The sequence below is a fragment of the Cadophora gregata genome (assembly GCF_030347475.1).
Source record: "Cadophora gregata isolate MNR1 chromosome Unknown scaffold_17, whole genome shotgun sequence".
Classification (NCBI taxonomy): domain Eukaryota; kingdom Fungi; phylum Ascomycota; class Leotiomycetes; order Helotiales; family Ploettnerulaceae; genus Cadophora; species Cadophora gregata.
In genome coordinates this window covers 170,534-185,753 of record NW_026695940.1, presented here as the reverse complement: position 1 = coordinate 185,753, position 15,220 = coordinate 170,534, and the positions used below count along the sequence as shown (strand labels likewise).

Here is a 15,220-nt window from a genome sequence, read left to right as displayed (position 1 = left end):
TCATACCCATACAAGAGATCAACGGTACTTGGATTGAGGTTCTGCCAAAAATCAGCAGCTTCTAGGGGGGAACTACCTATGTATGTGCTCATTAAATCACAGGGCAGGCCAAGTGTTACGATTCGGCATAATGGAATGGAAGAGAGCAAGTACATGAATTGGATACGCAGACAGAAAACGCCTGATATCTTCAGATCTCTAGCTACGCTATGCAAACAATTATACACCTACAATTATGAGCTCCTACACCTTGACATCCAGACAGAGCCATGCAGAAGCACCCAGCCCAGCAAGACTCTGTATATACCACTCCATACATCCTTTTCTTTGAACAATCCCACCAATGTCACCGTCACCTCCCCGCATTCTCATTCTCCTTATCCGAACCACTCTCTCCCCTCCCCCCATCAAGCTCCTTAACCTTCCTCATAAACCCCTCATTCGCACCCGCATTATTCGTAGCACCACCATCCACGCTCCTCGAGCTTAACCCCGTCCCCTTCCTCTCCACCAGCGCCTTCGTCCACCTCTTCTTATTCTTTCCCAGAACCCCCTCCCCATCCAACCCCAGCACCTCCCTCAGCTCTGGAATCTCAGCATGATCCCGGGTGTTGCGCATACGGTGACACCACGTCACGCGCTTCGCTTCCACAGGACCATGTTCCAACATGCCGCTCTCCCCCTTCGCAGCCCCTCCCAGATTCGCATTCGTGTTTTCGTTGGGAGTTGTCTTCTCGTCGGTGTCGTGACCCCCACCCCCACTTAGCATCTTCTCCAGCTCGCCCTCAGGTGTACCGACTGGACTTCCGTCATCGACAGGCTCGAACATGAACTCTCCGCCAACCTGGTACATATCACCGCCTTTGAGCGTCTGCCCGCTCTTCATCATCTTCATACTCTGCACGAAACCCGCGACCATGATGCTGAGGAGTTCCTTGCGCTGGTATTCGGGGCGGGCGCCGAGGTTGAGCGTTCGCAGCATACCGAGCTCGCTGTAGAGTTTCTTGGTGGGGTCGGCGTAGATGGGGAACGGGCAGGACGTCGCGGATTGGTACATGGATATCAGGGAGGGGGAGCCGCAGCCGACTATGGCGATGAAGGTTGGTGTTGGGAGGGAGAGGAGGGAGGCCGGGGTGATGGAGGCTGTGAGGGAGCGGATGTATTCTTGACAGTTCTGTTGGACGGATATTGTCAGTCTTTGTTCTTGGTAGGCTTTTCGCACCTTGGTGTGCTGCTGGTTTCAATTGGGGGTTATTCAAGGGGACGTACACCGCAGTAGAAATGCCGTACGAAAATAACCAATACCCTCCTCGTTACGTTCGGCCCAGTATATAAATTCTTGAAAGGTATCGATCTGCCATCCTGATCTAGAATTGGAAGGTTCTCGACGCGCTTCAATGTTTCTTGAGAGGGGATGTTGTTATTCGTGTTGACCTCACCGGAGAAGTCTGCGCTTGCGTCGTGGGAGGAGAGGCTGTCGGAGGAGTCTTTGGCGCACGCCATGTCGGGGGATGTGTTGACGTTCGTGGAGAGAGGTGGTGGTTTGTTTTGGGAGAAGAGGGAGGATGTTGATATCGCCATTGCGGCTTCTAAGGATATTTGATATAATACTGTCGCGGTGCAGTGGGCGTGTCCGATTGAGTCCTATGTCGGCAGATACAATTGTCTTTATTGTCCTAATCAGGATTTGTCCCTTCTCTCTTGTGGCAACCGTCTCTTTCCCAGCAGTCGAGAAGTCCGGTCACGGATCAGTGAAGGTCCAAGTCGTCCTGATTGCGATCCGATGAACAATGCTGCTTCCTATTTCGATTCGAGAGTCGAGTTCGGTCTTGAGGAGAGATACGCGCGCGAAGTCGGATTGAAGCTGTCGTCGCCACACAGAAGGACTGTCTTGTAGGTCGGAAGTGCCGGTGCCAATGGTGTTCCTTGAATCCAAGTATATTCTTGCTTCCCTGTACAAGGTTCGTTCTCGTATCTGCAAAAGCCGGGAATACCAACAAGATCTGATGCGCAATACCAAGGAGATGCAAACCTAAATCAAGTCGAGTCCTGCCTATCCCAGTCCAAGTCCCGGGTACAGGTCAAAATCAGAATCCAGGTACAAAAGTCAAGTTCAAGAAACGACAGCAAAGAAGAGAGCATAGCATCTGCGGGTCTGCTCCCCTGGCCACCAACCATACCGCACCAACCACCTCCCGGCAGAGGCAAAGACAACAACAAGCTCCACTCCATCTTCATCCTACCTATCAACATCGTTTGCCTGTGTCGGATATGGTCCAGGCTAGGGGTCTTTTGCCTCTCTTGTTGCTCTTTTCTGCTCCTGTCTGGCTCTGGCACCGTTTGCGTATCAGTTGGCAGAGACCATCCTGTTTGAAGTTGGTTTGAGGGACTAATGCTGGCGCTGGTGCGTGGGTGGCGCTTTGCAGACGCCGTGAGAGGTTCGCTTGGCCGGCTACTTTTAAGGTTAATCGCTGGCGCTTCAAGCCGAGGTTGAGTCCCAGCCAGTTTGATTTAGTCGTGGAGTACTGTATGGGAATTGCCCTCTGCTGGGTTTATTATTGTCTACTGTGGTGGATTTCTTCGGCCAAGTGTACCTCGTAGAGAAAATTGCTCTGTTTATATCCCCAAGAGAGGCCTACGTGGGCTTGCAATCCAATGCTGTTCTGAGATCTCGATTTCGAAACCCCGACACGCTCCTGACATTTTCTGTTACGGCTCAGGGATGCCAGGAGCGATCACCGCGGACCTGAATCAGAGTTGGTCAGCAGAATCGACATCACTACTCATGTCGGACTAGATATCCAATTGTCCCATCTTCCCAGAACACCATATAATTCAGCCTCGGACCTAGAGATATTGGAACCCAAGTTGAACCTTGGTTTGTCTTTGCTTTGACCAAAATTTAAATGCCAATCCGCGTTCTCGTGAAGCATTCCTTTCGTTCACATTGCCAGCGTTCAAGCTGCTTGGTACTCATCATAGAAACCTGTGTAGCAGAAGGCACTGCGGAAAACTGCTCGTCCGAAAGCAGAAGTGGTGTGGCTTTCCTTTCCACGTGTCACTTTACCCAGCTAGTGGCGGGAGGGTGGTGTTGAAAGGCATCGACGCCATTTCCGTTGATGATTGGGTATGGTCAATCCTTTCAATCAAGTGGCGACATGATGCGATCAAGTGGCGACATGATGCGATGGTTCAGTGGGATAGTGAGCAGCGTGACAGGCGGATTTCGTTATTTGTACGATGTGTCGTTCAGAGTTGGTTCAGTATCCCGAAACGTGGTCCAAAGTAATAACTTCGAAGTAGCATTTGTGTTGACTTGCCTTACAGATAATGTCAACCAAGTCTCATGGCCCAAAACGTATCTTTGTTCAAGTATAATAGATCTTGCCATAATATGGCATAGCTGTGGCATGGAGGGCCAGAGTTTCGTATAGAATAATCCCTCGTTGGGTATCTGTAGCTTAGTCATCCATTCTGTCCTGTTACGCATGCCGCAGCTGGTATATATTCTTATGCGAGTGCGAAGTTGCACAACGTCCTGTCAGAAGTTTAGATGGCCTTGTGTTGCCCTTTGGGCTGTGCCGCAGTGCTTGCGTGGTTGTTGGAGGTGATGGACAGGCAACTCCTGCAAGTCGTCGGACGGCGATAAGGTGAGCTAATTTTGGCGCACCTTTACAATATTCTCAATTTGTTTTTGGAACATGACTGTGTCAAATAAAGGGGCAACGAGAGATATCTCAGAGGGGGAAGAATGAAGCAAGGAAAAAAATAGTCTGCTATCAGAATAGAAGGTTTCCCACTGGTATGTTTTGATACTTGGAGGCTGGGACATTACGGGGTTTGCTCCGGCTATTTAGTGCACTCGAGACTCGATGTTCAATGTATGGCAGCAGCCAGCTTTCCTTCCCTCACAGCACCATCGCAACCACATCCAAACATAGCCATCAATGACCGCTTCGAGGCATATCAATTTGAAACGCAGATGCTACTGTATCACTTGCGAACTCCTATTGTTCTTGGCCCAGGGCTTTCGTCCGTCTGTCCCACGCACGATGTGAATTGGCGGCATATCGCCATTTAAATTGCCATGCTTCCAGCGGTCAGCCCCCACGAGTCTCGACCACGCCAACCCACGCCAACCTCCCAGCTGCCAACAAGCCTGTCAACAGGACATGGGGAACACTATCTACAGGGCTTCAAACGGCGAAGCACTAGAATCTTTCAGACGAGCCGCAGATGCATTTGGTCCAAGTTAGATTGCTCCTGGCTTGCCATACGGACTCCCAGCCAAACTGGGACAATTGAACCAACATATGGAGATATTTTCGGGGATTAATTCAAAAAGTGGATGGGCTTTGCAGTTGGAAAGCGTTGGCAAAGAGCTTGACGACTATCCTCTTTCCTCGCATTTGACGATCACTGGGAACATGTCTGGGCTTTATCTTTCAATTCTCGGCTCGATATGGCCTCATCACTGCTTCTCCATACTCGAACGCCTGAATATTGCTCACCTGTAGCGCTGTTCTCCAGGAGTGATCAATAGTGTCGTATCTACGAATCAGCAATACAAAATTTCGCCATTGAAAACGCCCGATTAGCACTATTCTTGAAGCCTTGCCCAGATAGGATGTCCCAAGTATTGGGCGATAAGGAACCCTGTTGGCTGCACTGTGTTTGTTAGGTTACCGAACATTCAGCTCCCCTGCTGGCTCCAGGAACGAACAACAAATCTGACAGCCTGACAGGACACTGTCAGCCTGACGGAGAGATCTGATCTCCCCGACTTTCTCGTCATCCATACTTTTTCGAAACGCCAAAAGAAATCCTTTCGTCAATTTTGTTGATCCTCAGTCTTCTTGACTTCGTTGTGGCGATTCCTCCCTGAATGCACTCCCCGAGCCTTGGCCACGCCGAATAAGCAATTAGACTTCTCGTCTCATCTGCACCACAACACTATTTGGGAGCTCGGCTCTTACTCTAGTAAGACATTGTGCAAGCCACAGGGCAGACCACGAAAACGTATCGATTTCTCAATAAATCGTTCAGCTTCCCATCTTTTTTCCAAAATTTGCCATGAGCAGGATCGCCGGCGGAAACCTTCGTCGACGATAGAGGGTTCTCGTTGGCCTGAGTCGCCATTATCAATCTTGTCTCAACACATATCTTCAGCGGCCAGCCTTGCGGAACCATTGATTTCCTGGAGATCTGAGCCGATCCGGAACTCACCAAGCACGAAAACAACCAATTGCTGCTGAGACATATTAGTAAGGAAGAGAAAGACAAAAGAAACCCCCGAAATTGTCTTCTGTGGAAATCAAAACACAGCTCGCCAGACAGCCTACAGCAGAACCCTCAATTTAAACGTCCGAAAAATCCAGATGCGGCCAGTTATTCTGTGACGGATATCTTTGACCATTTGCAGTTGTATATTCTTTGAGAATTGGGAAAGGCCGCGAGTTCAATTGATCGGGTATGAAAGTTGTCGAGACCGCGAACGGCAGCGTTCTATTTCGGAGGAGAGTGCTGATAGAGGAGTTGATTGCTGAGGGAGATTTATGAAGTACCGTGCTTGGATTGGGCAAGCCGTGTCGGCATTGTGAGGATCCCCCACTATTTCGACAGGACATGCTAACAATATCCAAGTACTGATGGAAACGGAAGTCGAAGAAAAGATGGAAATAAGAAGCGGAATACCCAGTCTGGCAAGTGGACAGGGGAGGAGGTGGCAGCAGAAGTACCAAGACTACCTATTGCCGAACAATTTTCATCCGAGAACTGGAAGTTGAGACTGGAAAGCTCCAAGCCAGTAGTCATTGAAAGCAGGAAAGCAGTGCCGATACAAATACCGGGAAAATCCATTCCCAAATTAGAAGAAGAGGAGGTGGAATGGAGTATATCCGGATCTACTTCTTCAGATACACTGCCTATGAGAGCAGACAGCCAAGCTTCGACTTCAAGTTCCTCGTCGGTTACGCTTTCAACTATCACGGAGTCGGCTCATGGATCGATTCCCTATGAACATGCTGAGCTCGACGGCTTAGCTTCTACATCATCAGCAACTCCTGCTTCCTTGTACGGGTCTTCAACTCAAGCCTTAATCAAAACTCAAGCTCCCACTCGTCCCTCGCTCCGATACCGAACGAAAAGCTTCTCATCAGTAATACTCGAACAGTCTCCATCAGCGCCAATAACCATCATACTTACAACACCGGACTCAGATCCACCATCACCAGATTACTCTTCACCACCCCCGTCATATTTCTCCAGCCAACACCAAGGTCATTTCTCACCAAGCTTTCATGGACCTTCATTGTCCAAGACAAAATACTACACAGCAGCTCGCCCGATACGCTCATTCTCCAGTCCATCCATACCCACTCTTGCGTCGTCTCCAGGCCTTCTCTCCCCCAACTGGTCCACAACCTCTCTCCCATCCACCTACATATCCCCCTTCCCAGATCCAAACAAACTCATAGCCCCATCTGAACAAGCCCTCGACATCAGCCGTCTCCGAAAAGCTCAAGAGTTCCGCCAAGTCAGAAAATTCATGATCGATTTCCTCAACGCAAAAGGCCATACCTTCCCACCTAAACTTCGCCTACGGATCTTAGCCGGGTATGGTATCGAAGAGAAAGAACTGCATCCTGAGACAGTAAAGCGATTTGCAATATCGGACTCAGTAGCCGAGACAGACGAAGGCGTCGCACTCGATGGAGTCTGCTTGGAGGACAGCAAAGCGAAGGGAATAAGTAATGCCGAGAATCTACGTATCCTCTCCATGGCATTCCAGAGCCAGATCCCCCTCGTGACGCCGCACCTCGAAGAGGCATACTTGAAAGCTACTCCTGGACGACTGCCTATGCATCGTCCAAGAACTCTGCTCGAGGAACGGGAGATGCGCTTATTGGGGAGAACCCTATCGACGTCTGATTTACCGCTTCGCCAATCGACATCTCAATCAAAGACTAGGAGCAGCATTTCTGAGTACGGATCTCTTAAAGCCAGTGCCTCCCCTCCAGACCTCTCGCGTCGATATCCTGTTACTCCCGATACCGCGAGCATGCCAAGGTCAGTCTCGGGGCGAACAGGCGAAAAGACTAAAATGCATGTTGTGGGCGATCGAAAACAAATGGGCATTGTGGAGCAGCAGACGAGGATTAAGAGACAGAGTATCATCTCTGGGGCTTTTGGGGCTGTGAGGGAAGCTATGGGAGGAGGGAGTGTAGGGAAGGAGAGGGAGAGGAGGAGGATTGCTGGTAGCTGGCGGTGAGGGGAGAAGCATCGAGTGGTTTACTTAATTTCCTGGACATTTGGAATTGTTCTTTCGGCGGTGGAGTTTGGTATATTACATGCGATGTACTGCAGTCAGGAGAGGAGACCTGGGACTCATGCTTCTACAGCTTTTCTTTTGTGGGACCTGGATATTATTTTTCTCGTAGCATGTTTGGCGTTCGGGTGAATAGATATTTTAAGTATATCCTGGAGTTATTACCAGCATATTCATTGTTCATGCAGCTTTTCTTGTTCGTCGGATCTTCCGTTTTTCAGAATACCGAGTTCTTTGACCACACTACCTCACGCTGCGATTACTCTCAATCACGACTTTCAAACTTCCCAACAAGCTAAGTTCGTCACCCCAACTTCTCCGAAAATCACAACGAGATGCAAGATGGAGGATATCTAGATTAATGGTATGTTTTTACATTTTCCCCCTTCCTTCCTTCCTTCTTCCTTGCTTTGTCTCTACCCGCCCTCCAATCTGCTGGACTGCTTTTCATTTATTCTCCACTCCAAAATCCAAGATACAGAAACGAACAAAACAAACAAAATAATCCGCATCCAAGCGAAAATGAGTATATCGCCGCAACCCCACCCATGCTTCCCTTACCACCCAGAACGCCTACACAATGCAGTTCAACGCAGTACAATGCAATATTTCCTACCCTCTCACATATACATATCTTCCTCCCCCCCCCTCCCTGCCCTTCCTTCCCTTCCCCGATTCGATTCTTTATGCAGCAACGCACCACCAAATATCCCATAAAATGGAATCGGCATTTGGCATTTGGCATTTGGCAGCGATGCAACGCGATAAGGCAGGTAGGCACGCATCTGCATCCACCCTACCTCATCTTCCCATCCAGAAACTGCTCAGCGATAACCGGCCACGAGAGGACGAGACCCATGAATGGGAAATAGCTGTTTACCCAGTCAGTCAGTTCAATTCCACGTTTGATACATACAACCACCACAAAATGTAATAAAAGGAAAATCAAATAAAGAAAAAGACAAAACTCACAACATCGCACTATCACCCACCCGTCTAGCCTGCCTCCCCCAATCGCCCCTCGCGGGTTTCTGTGTCGTGGGCATGCGCTCGAAGGGGTGAGGCTCGAAGGAGCGGGCGAGGGTGCGGACGCGGGTGGCGATGCTGAAGGCGCGGCGGGGGGTGGTGAGGTGGAGGAGGCGGATGGGGATTGGGGACATGGTTTTAGATTAGTTTGGGTTTGAGGTGGGGTGAATAATGGAGATAGTGGTTGATGGATAAACGGAGGTGAGGTGTGGTGTGTGAGCGAGATGAGATGAGGTGAGATGAGGTGAGGTGAGATGAGATTTTGTGTAGTGTAAAGTGTGTGATGAGGAGAGTTGGATGATTTTTTTTGTATTGTGTGAGGGGAGTTTTGAATTAGAGGACTGAGAGGAGTTGGAGTTGGTTGTTGAGTAGAGATGAGATGAGACGAGATGAGATTGTCTGTCTGTTTTCGTGTGGTACGAAGCTGATGATACTTCCAAAAAATCCTTCTGAGAAACAGGAGACCTTCCAAGATATATACCGTCCCCTGGACTCTTCTCTCCATCCTTTCCTCTACCACGTATCCTCACCTCATCCCCTGACAAAAATCCATATAATCACACAAAATACATGCAAAATGACCCGTAAATGACGTCCCTCTCACCACGCATCGTACGAAAGCGCACACCATTTCCCTCTCCTATCAGACGACAGCAAACAAAACCTACCAATAAGAAACAAGGTAATCAGCAGCGGAGAATGGGGAAACATGCGATGCGATATTCTTACGGAGGTTAAGAACTGCAGACTGCGGATACTGTGAGCTGAGATGGGAGTGGTGCAGATGATATGTGGTGTGAGGTTGTTTGGGTGTGGGCTGATTTTCTTTTGGTGGAGCGTTTTTCTGGGCAGGGGGTTGAGTAGTGTGCAACAGTGTGCAGGTGGTGTTGTTTTGACTGGGGCGGGGCGGGGAACTCCGATGAGAGGAACAGGGAGGGAGGGAGGGACGTGACTTGGAATATTGGTGTGGAGCATGGTACCTGAGAAAACGGACCAGATTATACTAGACTAGATTATTAGTTGGTATAGAAGTCAATCTGGAACAATTTCGAGACATATGGAGGGCCGATTGTTTCCAATGCCTCGACTTTTCTGAAACATTATTTTACATGCCTCACGACTTGAATATGTATGCCGCTTTATATAGCCTCTTTTAAACCTGTTTATACTTAAATAGAAGCGCGAAAGGAAAGGATTTTAGAGGGAAGGAATAAAGGTATACTTAAATAGAGGTATAAGGGCACAGTCAAATAGAGGCACACCTGTGGAGGCACACTTGTAGAGGCACACTTGTGGAGACATACTCGTGGAGGTATACTCGTGGAGGTATACTCGTAGAGGCATACTTGAAGGGAGGCACACTCGAATGGATGCACACTTAAATGGATGCACATTTGAATGAATACACACTTGAATAGATGCACACTTGTAGAGGCATACTTAAAGGGAGGCACACTCGAATAGATGCACATTCGAATGGATGCACACTCGGATGGATGCACACTTGTGGAGGCACACTTAAACAGAGGCACTCTCAAATAGAGGCACAATTGATAGGCAGTTCACTTGAAAAGTGTCAATTGTGTGAATAGCTTCATTTTTGTCCTAATATTATTCTACCTTCTCACGTCGTGTACATCACGTTACATAAAGCGGCATACAAATTTAGGTAGTGAGGCATGCAAAATAATGTTCTAGAAAAGTCGAGGCCTTTGAAACAATCGGCCCATATGGAGACTAACCATGTGTATCAGATCAAGAATCAAGTAATGGCTATGTCACGTGGAAAATGTAGCCCTCCTCCATCAGGCGAAGGCGTATCGTATCCTCATCAAAATAAGTTTCGTTTTCATTGGTGATATCAAGCATTTCCTGCTTGATGAAATGTCTACCGGCTTGCTTGACTCGATGATTCCAGATTGCAATTCGCCCACCACAGAAACCATTCAAAACTCCCAACTCCCAACTCCCAACTCCCAACTCCCAACTCCCAACTCCCAACTCCCAACTCCAACTTCCAACTTCCAACTCCAAACACTCCAATAGTTCCACTTAACCAGGGAGTGGCTTGCAGCTCCCCTGACGAAGTTCAGTACGCAGCTTTTCCACGAGCAAGGCTTTTAATGACTCGTCCTCTCGGAACATGAGGTGTCCCGTTTTCGTCAAACATGTACCGCTTAGGGCTAATGAGCGTCGTCTCCCAACCCTCTAAACACCAATTAGCATCCTAGCAACCCGATGTTTTACTATTTATCTTACCATCAGCATCCCAATATTGTAGGAAACTGGAATGGCTAACGATAGCGACAGCAACTGGCTTAGATGATTCCCCAGCAATTCGATTCACCAAACGCTTAACGAACCTGACATTCTCCTCTCCATCAGCATATCTTCCCTTGAATTCAATAAACTTCAAGTTCTCATTGTTCCAATATGCTGGTAACATGGTCAGATCAACTGAATCTCCATACCGCGCAGCACACAATTCCTCTAATGCAATGAGATTAAGCCCCGTCCCGTTGGGACCAATTGCTAATGTTTGGAGCTCTGCAACAGCCAAAACTTTTATACCAGATTAGATAGCTGTCTTGAAAACGATAGCTGCCGTCTCTAGTGTGCGTGACATTGGTGAAACCAGGAGGTGGGTGATGTTGACATTGTGCTTCGCTAAGCCAGTCTGCAGGACTTTTGCGGTTTCTCGGCTCTGCATCTCCCCGTTCAGGGTCAGACCTGGATCGTGGATATCGTTGAATATGTCATCTTTTTTTGTCAATCTATTGTAGACTTTGGATGTGGCCTGTGTTAAAGAACTTTTGTTAGATTCGCTGAGCTCTCGAGAGAATGTTTGGATGGTGCAGTTACATACCTCTGCATGTCTGCATAGGTACACTCTTCGAGGCACATTGGTGCTCCCAGTCAAAGGCAAGATTGGACTTTCCACACTGTCTTGACGGTTTGCGACATCTTGAGTAACAACTTGAGTCGCCAATGGCATGTCTGTGGCTTGTTGGCTCATTGTTATGTATGGTGTTGTTCGTTGTTGTTGATGCTCTCGATCTGGATCTCAATGCAAGACCCCAGATATGTAGGAGACACAATCTGCCTGATTGTGGGGAGATCTAAGCGTATGTTCTATTTGGAAAGCCATTGTAATCAGGCAGAGACTTGTTTTCAGTCTCAAGAAGATATCATTCTTCGAAGTGGGCCCTGAAGAAAAAGTCTAACCTCGAAGGCCACCCTGGAAGTCAAGTCTTTAGCCTCTAAACGACATAGCCTTAAGCACTTAGACAGTACAGCAATTTATCATTTACAGTCGTACTTGCAATGTCATCGGCTTTTTATGAGCGATCTACTACTCATGTTTACTTTCGTTCCCTGCACGCCGCTTATACCCCTAACACGCGAGGACTGGTCAAGACAAGTACATCTAAATCCAGTTAAATATCATCAAAACATCTTACCATATAGAATCATAGACCATAAATTTGAGTGAAAAAGCAGGTAAGTGATTACCAGGGCTCGTCCGTAATCATCAATGGCAACGGCAATAAAACAACCCCACCACTGTCTTCCCTCCCCTTCCCTTCCCTCCCCTCAAACCATATTCGCACCTCCCCGCCCCATCACTTTCGACAATGACAAAAGACAAACATGCATACACCTCCCTGGTGTCAATCAGCCTTTGAAATCAGAAAAAGCAGATACACCAAAGTCATCGCCTCCTGACAAAGATAATCGATAAGCCAGCCAGCCGCTCTCCCACATGGACGACGAGGCAACAACCCCGCTCGTAGCTTCAGCTTCTCACACCCCGTCTTCCAAGCCACAGGAATCAGATTCAGGCCCGAGCTTATTCATCCTCACCCTCTCGAAGGGCAAAATCACTACCGAGCCCCTGACAAGCACGCGGACTCGTCTCAGTAATCACAAGGTCATCGCCTCCTACTGTGAGGACTTTGTGAGCGACCCGAAAGAAATAGTTGAGCAGGTCAATCTAGACACGTTGAAAGAGAGGTAATAGTATCGGGACTTATATGAGAACATACTTATCTTTGTGCAACAATAAGGAAAAAACACGAAGCATTCAGTCATCTCATCATTCCATTGTTATTTTCCCCCTTGAACCGAACCGCCCATTTCGTACTTTCTTTCCAACAGAAAAACCAATCATTCGACTTCCCCAGCTCTCGTGCCACTTGTTGTTGTCAGCAGCGAAGCGAAACATCTCATCATTTTTCTATCATCATAATTCCCTGCATGAATCTCTCCCTACTCATCTACCTCGCCCCCAGACCAAAGAACCGACAATCCCTAGCCATATGTCCCCCACCACGACATAACCCACAATTCCCCTCACACTCCTCAATAACATGTCCCTGCGATCTGCAATTCACACAATATCCTCCGGTATCCCAACCAGGAGGAGGTAGACCTTGACCTGCCGCATTACCCTTGACCTGGTATCCGTCTTGCTGTACTTGTGGTGCCTGTGCCTGATGCGGTCCGGACCCATGTCCTATTGAAGCCTTGAACTGTTGATTCCCCTGCCCACCACTTTGGATACTCTGTCTTGGATAACCTTTCTTGTGACCTTGACTTTGACCTCGCGAAGCAATGATATCGCCAATTCTCGCACTGATAGGACCGTCAGGAACTCCTGGAGGAGTACCTCCAACACCCTGCTGAACACGGAAGCCATTGGAATTGACTTGCATACCCGAACGACCCATCGACTGAGCAGGAGGCAAGGCATCAGCTCTAAAATCGAACATTCTCTGCATCATTTTCTGAGGACCTTTTGGGAACCTATCATCCTGATAATTGAAATTGCCTCTTCCCCCTCCTTGTCTGCCATCATGAAATCTTCCATTCATCCTTTGCTGAGCTTCATTCTGCTGTTGGCGCTGAAACCCTCCCCTGACGTTATTCTGCGAGAACTTCGTATAACCATTGCCAGTCTCGCTTCTCATATATGTATTGCGAGGTTTCCAGCCAGGTAAAGGTCCCAGCTTAGCACGAGCTTCGTTGGCTTTTTGTCTTCCGTATTCTCGTGAGGTCATGCCATTTGGTAGGACGTGTCGCCGTGGGCCGATTGGTGGGGATGGATTGTTGTTGTTGGTGAATGGACCACCGAATCTTTGCTGGGAGTCTTGCGGACCTGCCATTTGAGGAGGAATCGGGTGGTGAGTTTGACCATTATTGTAGCCGTTTACGGCTTGATGACCTGGTGTTGGAGAATGAGATGAGATACTTCCATGGTTAGATCGTGCTCTCTGCTGCTGATAATCAAGTTTTGGTACTTGCGGCTTATCATGATGTCGACCTTCGTGGCTGCCATGACCTGAATTCGGCTGATGGACTAGTCCACCTTGGTTTTGTTGATCCATCGATTGATCCTCGAGTCGTCTCTTCTTCCATGATCTCTCATCCAGGCAGACTGGTCCTCGACTATACCTCGACCAAGGCTTCATCGTAGATTTCTGCGGTTCTTTCTGCATTTCCCCATCTCCATTAGAGCCTCGCTGAAGTTCTTGAACTGATCCATCGACTGCGGACACACCGTGCGTCTCCTCTCCCCTCAGTCTCCCATACTCATCAACTCCCCCCTCCGCAGCAGCTCTCTTCCCCTTCCATTTTCCCGAGCCACACCCACCACCAACAACCCCATCCTCATCACCACTCAAATCCACAACCTGCCTCCTATACGGACCCACCAGCTCCCTATCCAACGGATGAACCATCTTACCCACATTCGTCGTCCAATCCGTCCTCCCATACCAAATAGGATCAAGCACAATCTCATTCCAGCTCTGCACTACCCCCCTATCCCTCCTCTCCTTCGCAAACGCCGCAGTCTGCGGACGCATCGCGTTCGTATCATCCTGATACACACAATCCTTGAACTCCTTCCAATATCCGAGTCGAAAGTCCCAGCGGCATCTGAGAGGTGGTTTGCCGTGGCGTTTGGTGATCAGGTAGTGGTAGTCGTCGTGGGGGAGCTTTGGGCAGGGGCAGTCGGCGTAGTTGTGTTGGAGGGTGTTACATCGTGGACAGCCGTTGAGGTAGCCGTATTCGTCGATGTTGTAGGTGCAGTCTGCGAGGGAGTGGCCGGCTTGTGAACAGTTGCCGCAGATTACGGTTTCGGAATTCAGAGCACATTTATTTGCAGGGGTAGATGGAGATGTGGACATGTGTGTTGAGCAATCATCGTCTGTGTTTCTTCTGTCTTTCGATGGCTGTTCTCTGCTTCTTCCCTGGTGCCGGTTTTCCTTGTGGCTATGTTGACCCTTGGCGAGCTCCTCCTCGTCTTCAATGTTGCGATTATGGCCTCCATTGGCGTCTATCGAGGATTGCGTTGTATTTGGGGTCGCAGGTTGAGACTCATTATTTAGCTGGATACGTGGACTAGACTGCATAGAAATCTCCTTCATTATTGTAGAGCTGATCGTAACCTCTGGCTGAGCAACCACATCAGCAGGAAATGTTGCTGGGCTGGCTGCAGCGGGTGTTGTAGCCTGGACCTGACTTCGAGGATCAACACCTGGAAACACCTCTCCGGGCCCTGTCATGACAATAAGTAAGATATAACAGTAGAATTGAAGTTAACATACAATACGAAGCCCAAGTCTGGTGCTCAGCAACATACTGCTGACCATCTAGGTCGAGGTCAAGTCTGACCTGCGCGCGGAGGAGAGATACTCGATAGTACTTCAATATTTCATTGACTGCAATACCGTCATCTGCGGCTCGAGCGCGCATCAGTGGCATCTGTGAAATGTACGACATGGTGATGGGCGGCGGTGCTGCTTGGTGGAAGTGTCGTTGTGTGGTTGGTATGGGAATTTACGGATGGCAGAGCGCGTTTGA

The 15,220-nt window shown here is 48.7% G+C and overlaps 6 protein-coding genes across 6 annotated transcripts; 1 reads left to right on the top strand and 5 right to left on the bottom strand.

The window, feature by feature from the left end:
• Positions 1–352: 352 nt before the first annotated feature.
• Positions 353–1,581, bottom strand: ONS95_005890 (uncharacterized protein; the record flags this gene model as incomplete). The annotated part of the gene is made up of 2 exons (XM_058499325.1): positions 353–1,174; positions 1,270–1,581. 2 exons carry the CDS (start codon positions 1,579–1,581, stop codon positions 353–355), a joined length of 1,134 nt encoding a protein of 377 aa, XP_058350369.1.
• Positions 1,582–5,555: 3,974 nt separating this feature from the next.
• Positions 5,556–7,270, top strand: ONS95_005889 (uncharacterized protein; the record flags this gene model as incomplete). Its single annotated transcript, XM_058499324.1, has 2 exons — positions 5,556–5,596; positions 5,644–7,270. 2 exons carry the CDS (start codon positions 5,556–5,558, stop codon positions 7,268–7,270), a joined length of 1,668 nt encoding a protein of 555 aa, XP_058350368.1.
• An 853-nt stretch (positions 7,271–8,123) lies between these two features.
• On the bottom strand, positions 8,124–8,487 carry ONS95_005888 (uncharacterized protein; the record flags this gene model as incomplete). The annotated part of the gene is made up of 2 exons (XM_058499323.1): positions 8,124–8,199; positions 8,300–8,487. 2 exons carry the CDS (start codon positions 8,485–8,487, stop codon positions 8,124–8,126), a joined length of 264 nt encoding a protein of 87 aa, XP_058350367.1.
• A 1,955-nt stretch (positions 8,488–10,442) lies between these two features.
• On the bottom strand, positions 10,443–10,799 carry ONS95_005887 (uncharacterized protein; the record flags this gene model as incomplete). The annotated part of the gene is made up of 2 exons (XM_058499322.1): positions 10,443–10,561; positions 10,613–10,799. The coding sequence occupies 2 exons, from the start codon at positions 10,797–10,799 to the stop codon at positions 10,443–10,445; spliced, it is 306 nt and encodes a 101-aa protein (XP_058350366.1).
• Positions 10,800–10,928: 129 nt separating this feature from the next.
• Positions 10,929–11,369, bottom strand: ONS95_005886 (uncharacterized protein; the record flags this gene model as incomplete). Its single annotated transcript, XM_058499321.1, has 1 exon — positions 10,929–11,369. The coding sequence occupies one exon, from the start codon at positions 11,367–11,369 to the stop codon at positions 10,929–10,931; it is 441 nt and encodes a 146-aa protein (XP_058350365.1).
• Positions 11,370–12,630: 1,261 nt separating this feature from the next.
• On the bottom strand, positions 12,631–15,139 carry ONS95_005885 (uncharacterized protein; the record flags this gene model as incomplete). The annotated part of the gene is made up of 2 exons (XM_058499320.1): positions 12,631–14,915; positions 14,965–15,139. The coding sequence occupies 2 exons, from the start codon at positions 15,137–15,139 to the stop codon at positions 12,631–12,633; spliced, it is 2,460 nt and encodes an 819-aa protein (XP_058350364.1).
• Between the last annotated feature and the right edge of the window lie 81 nt (positions 15,140–15,220).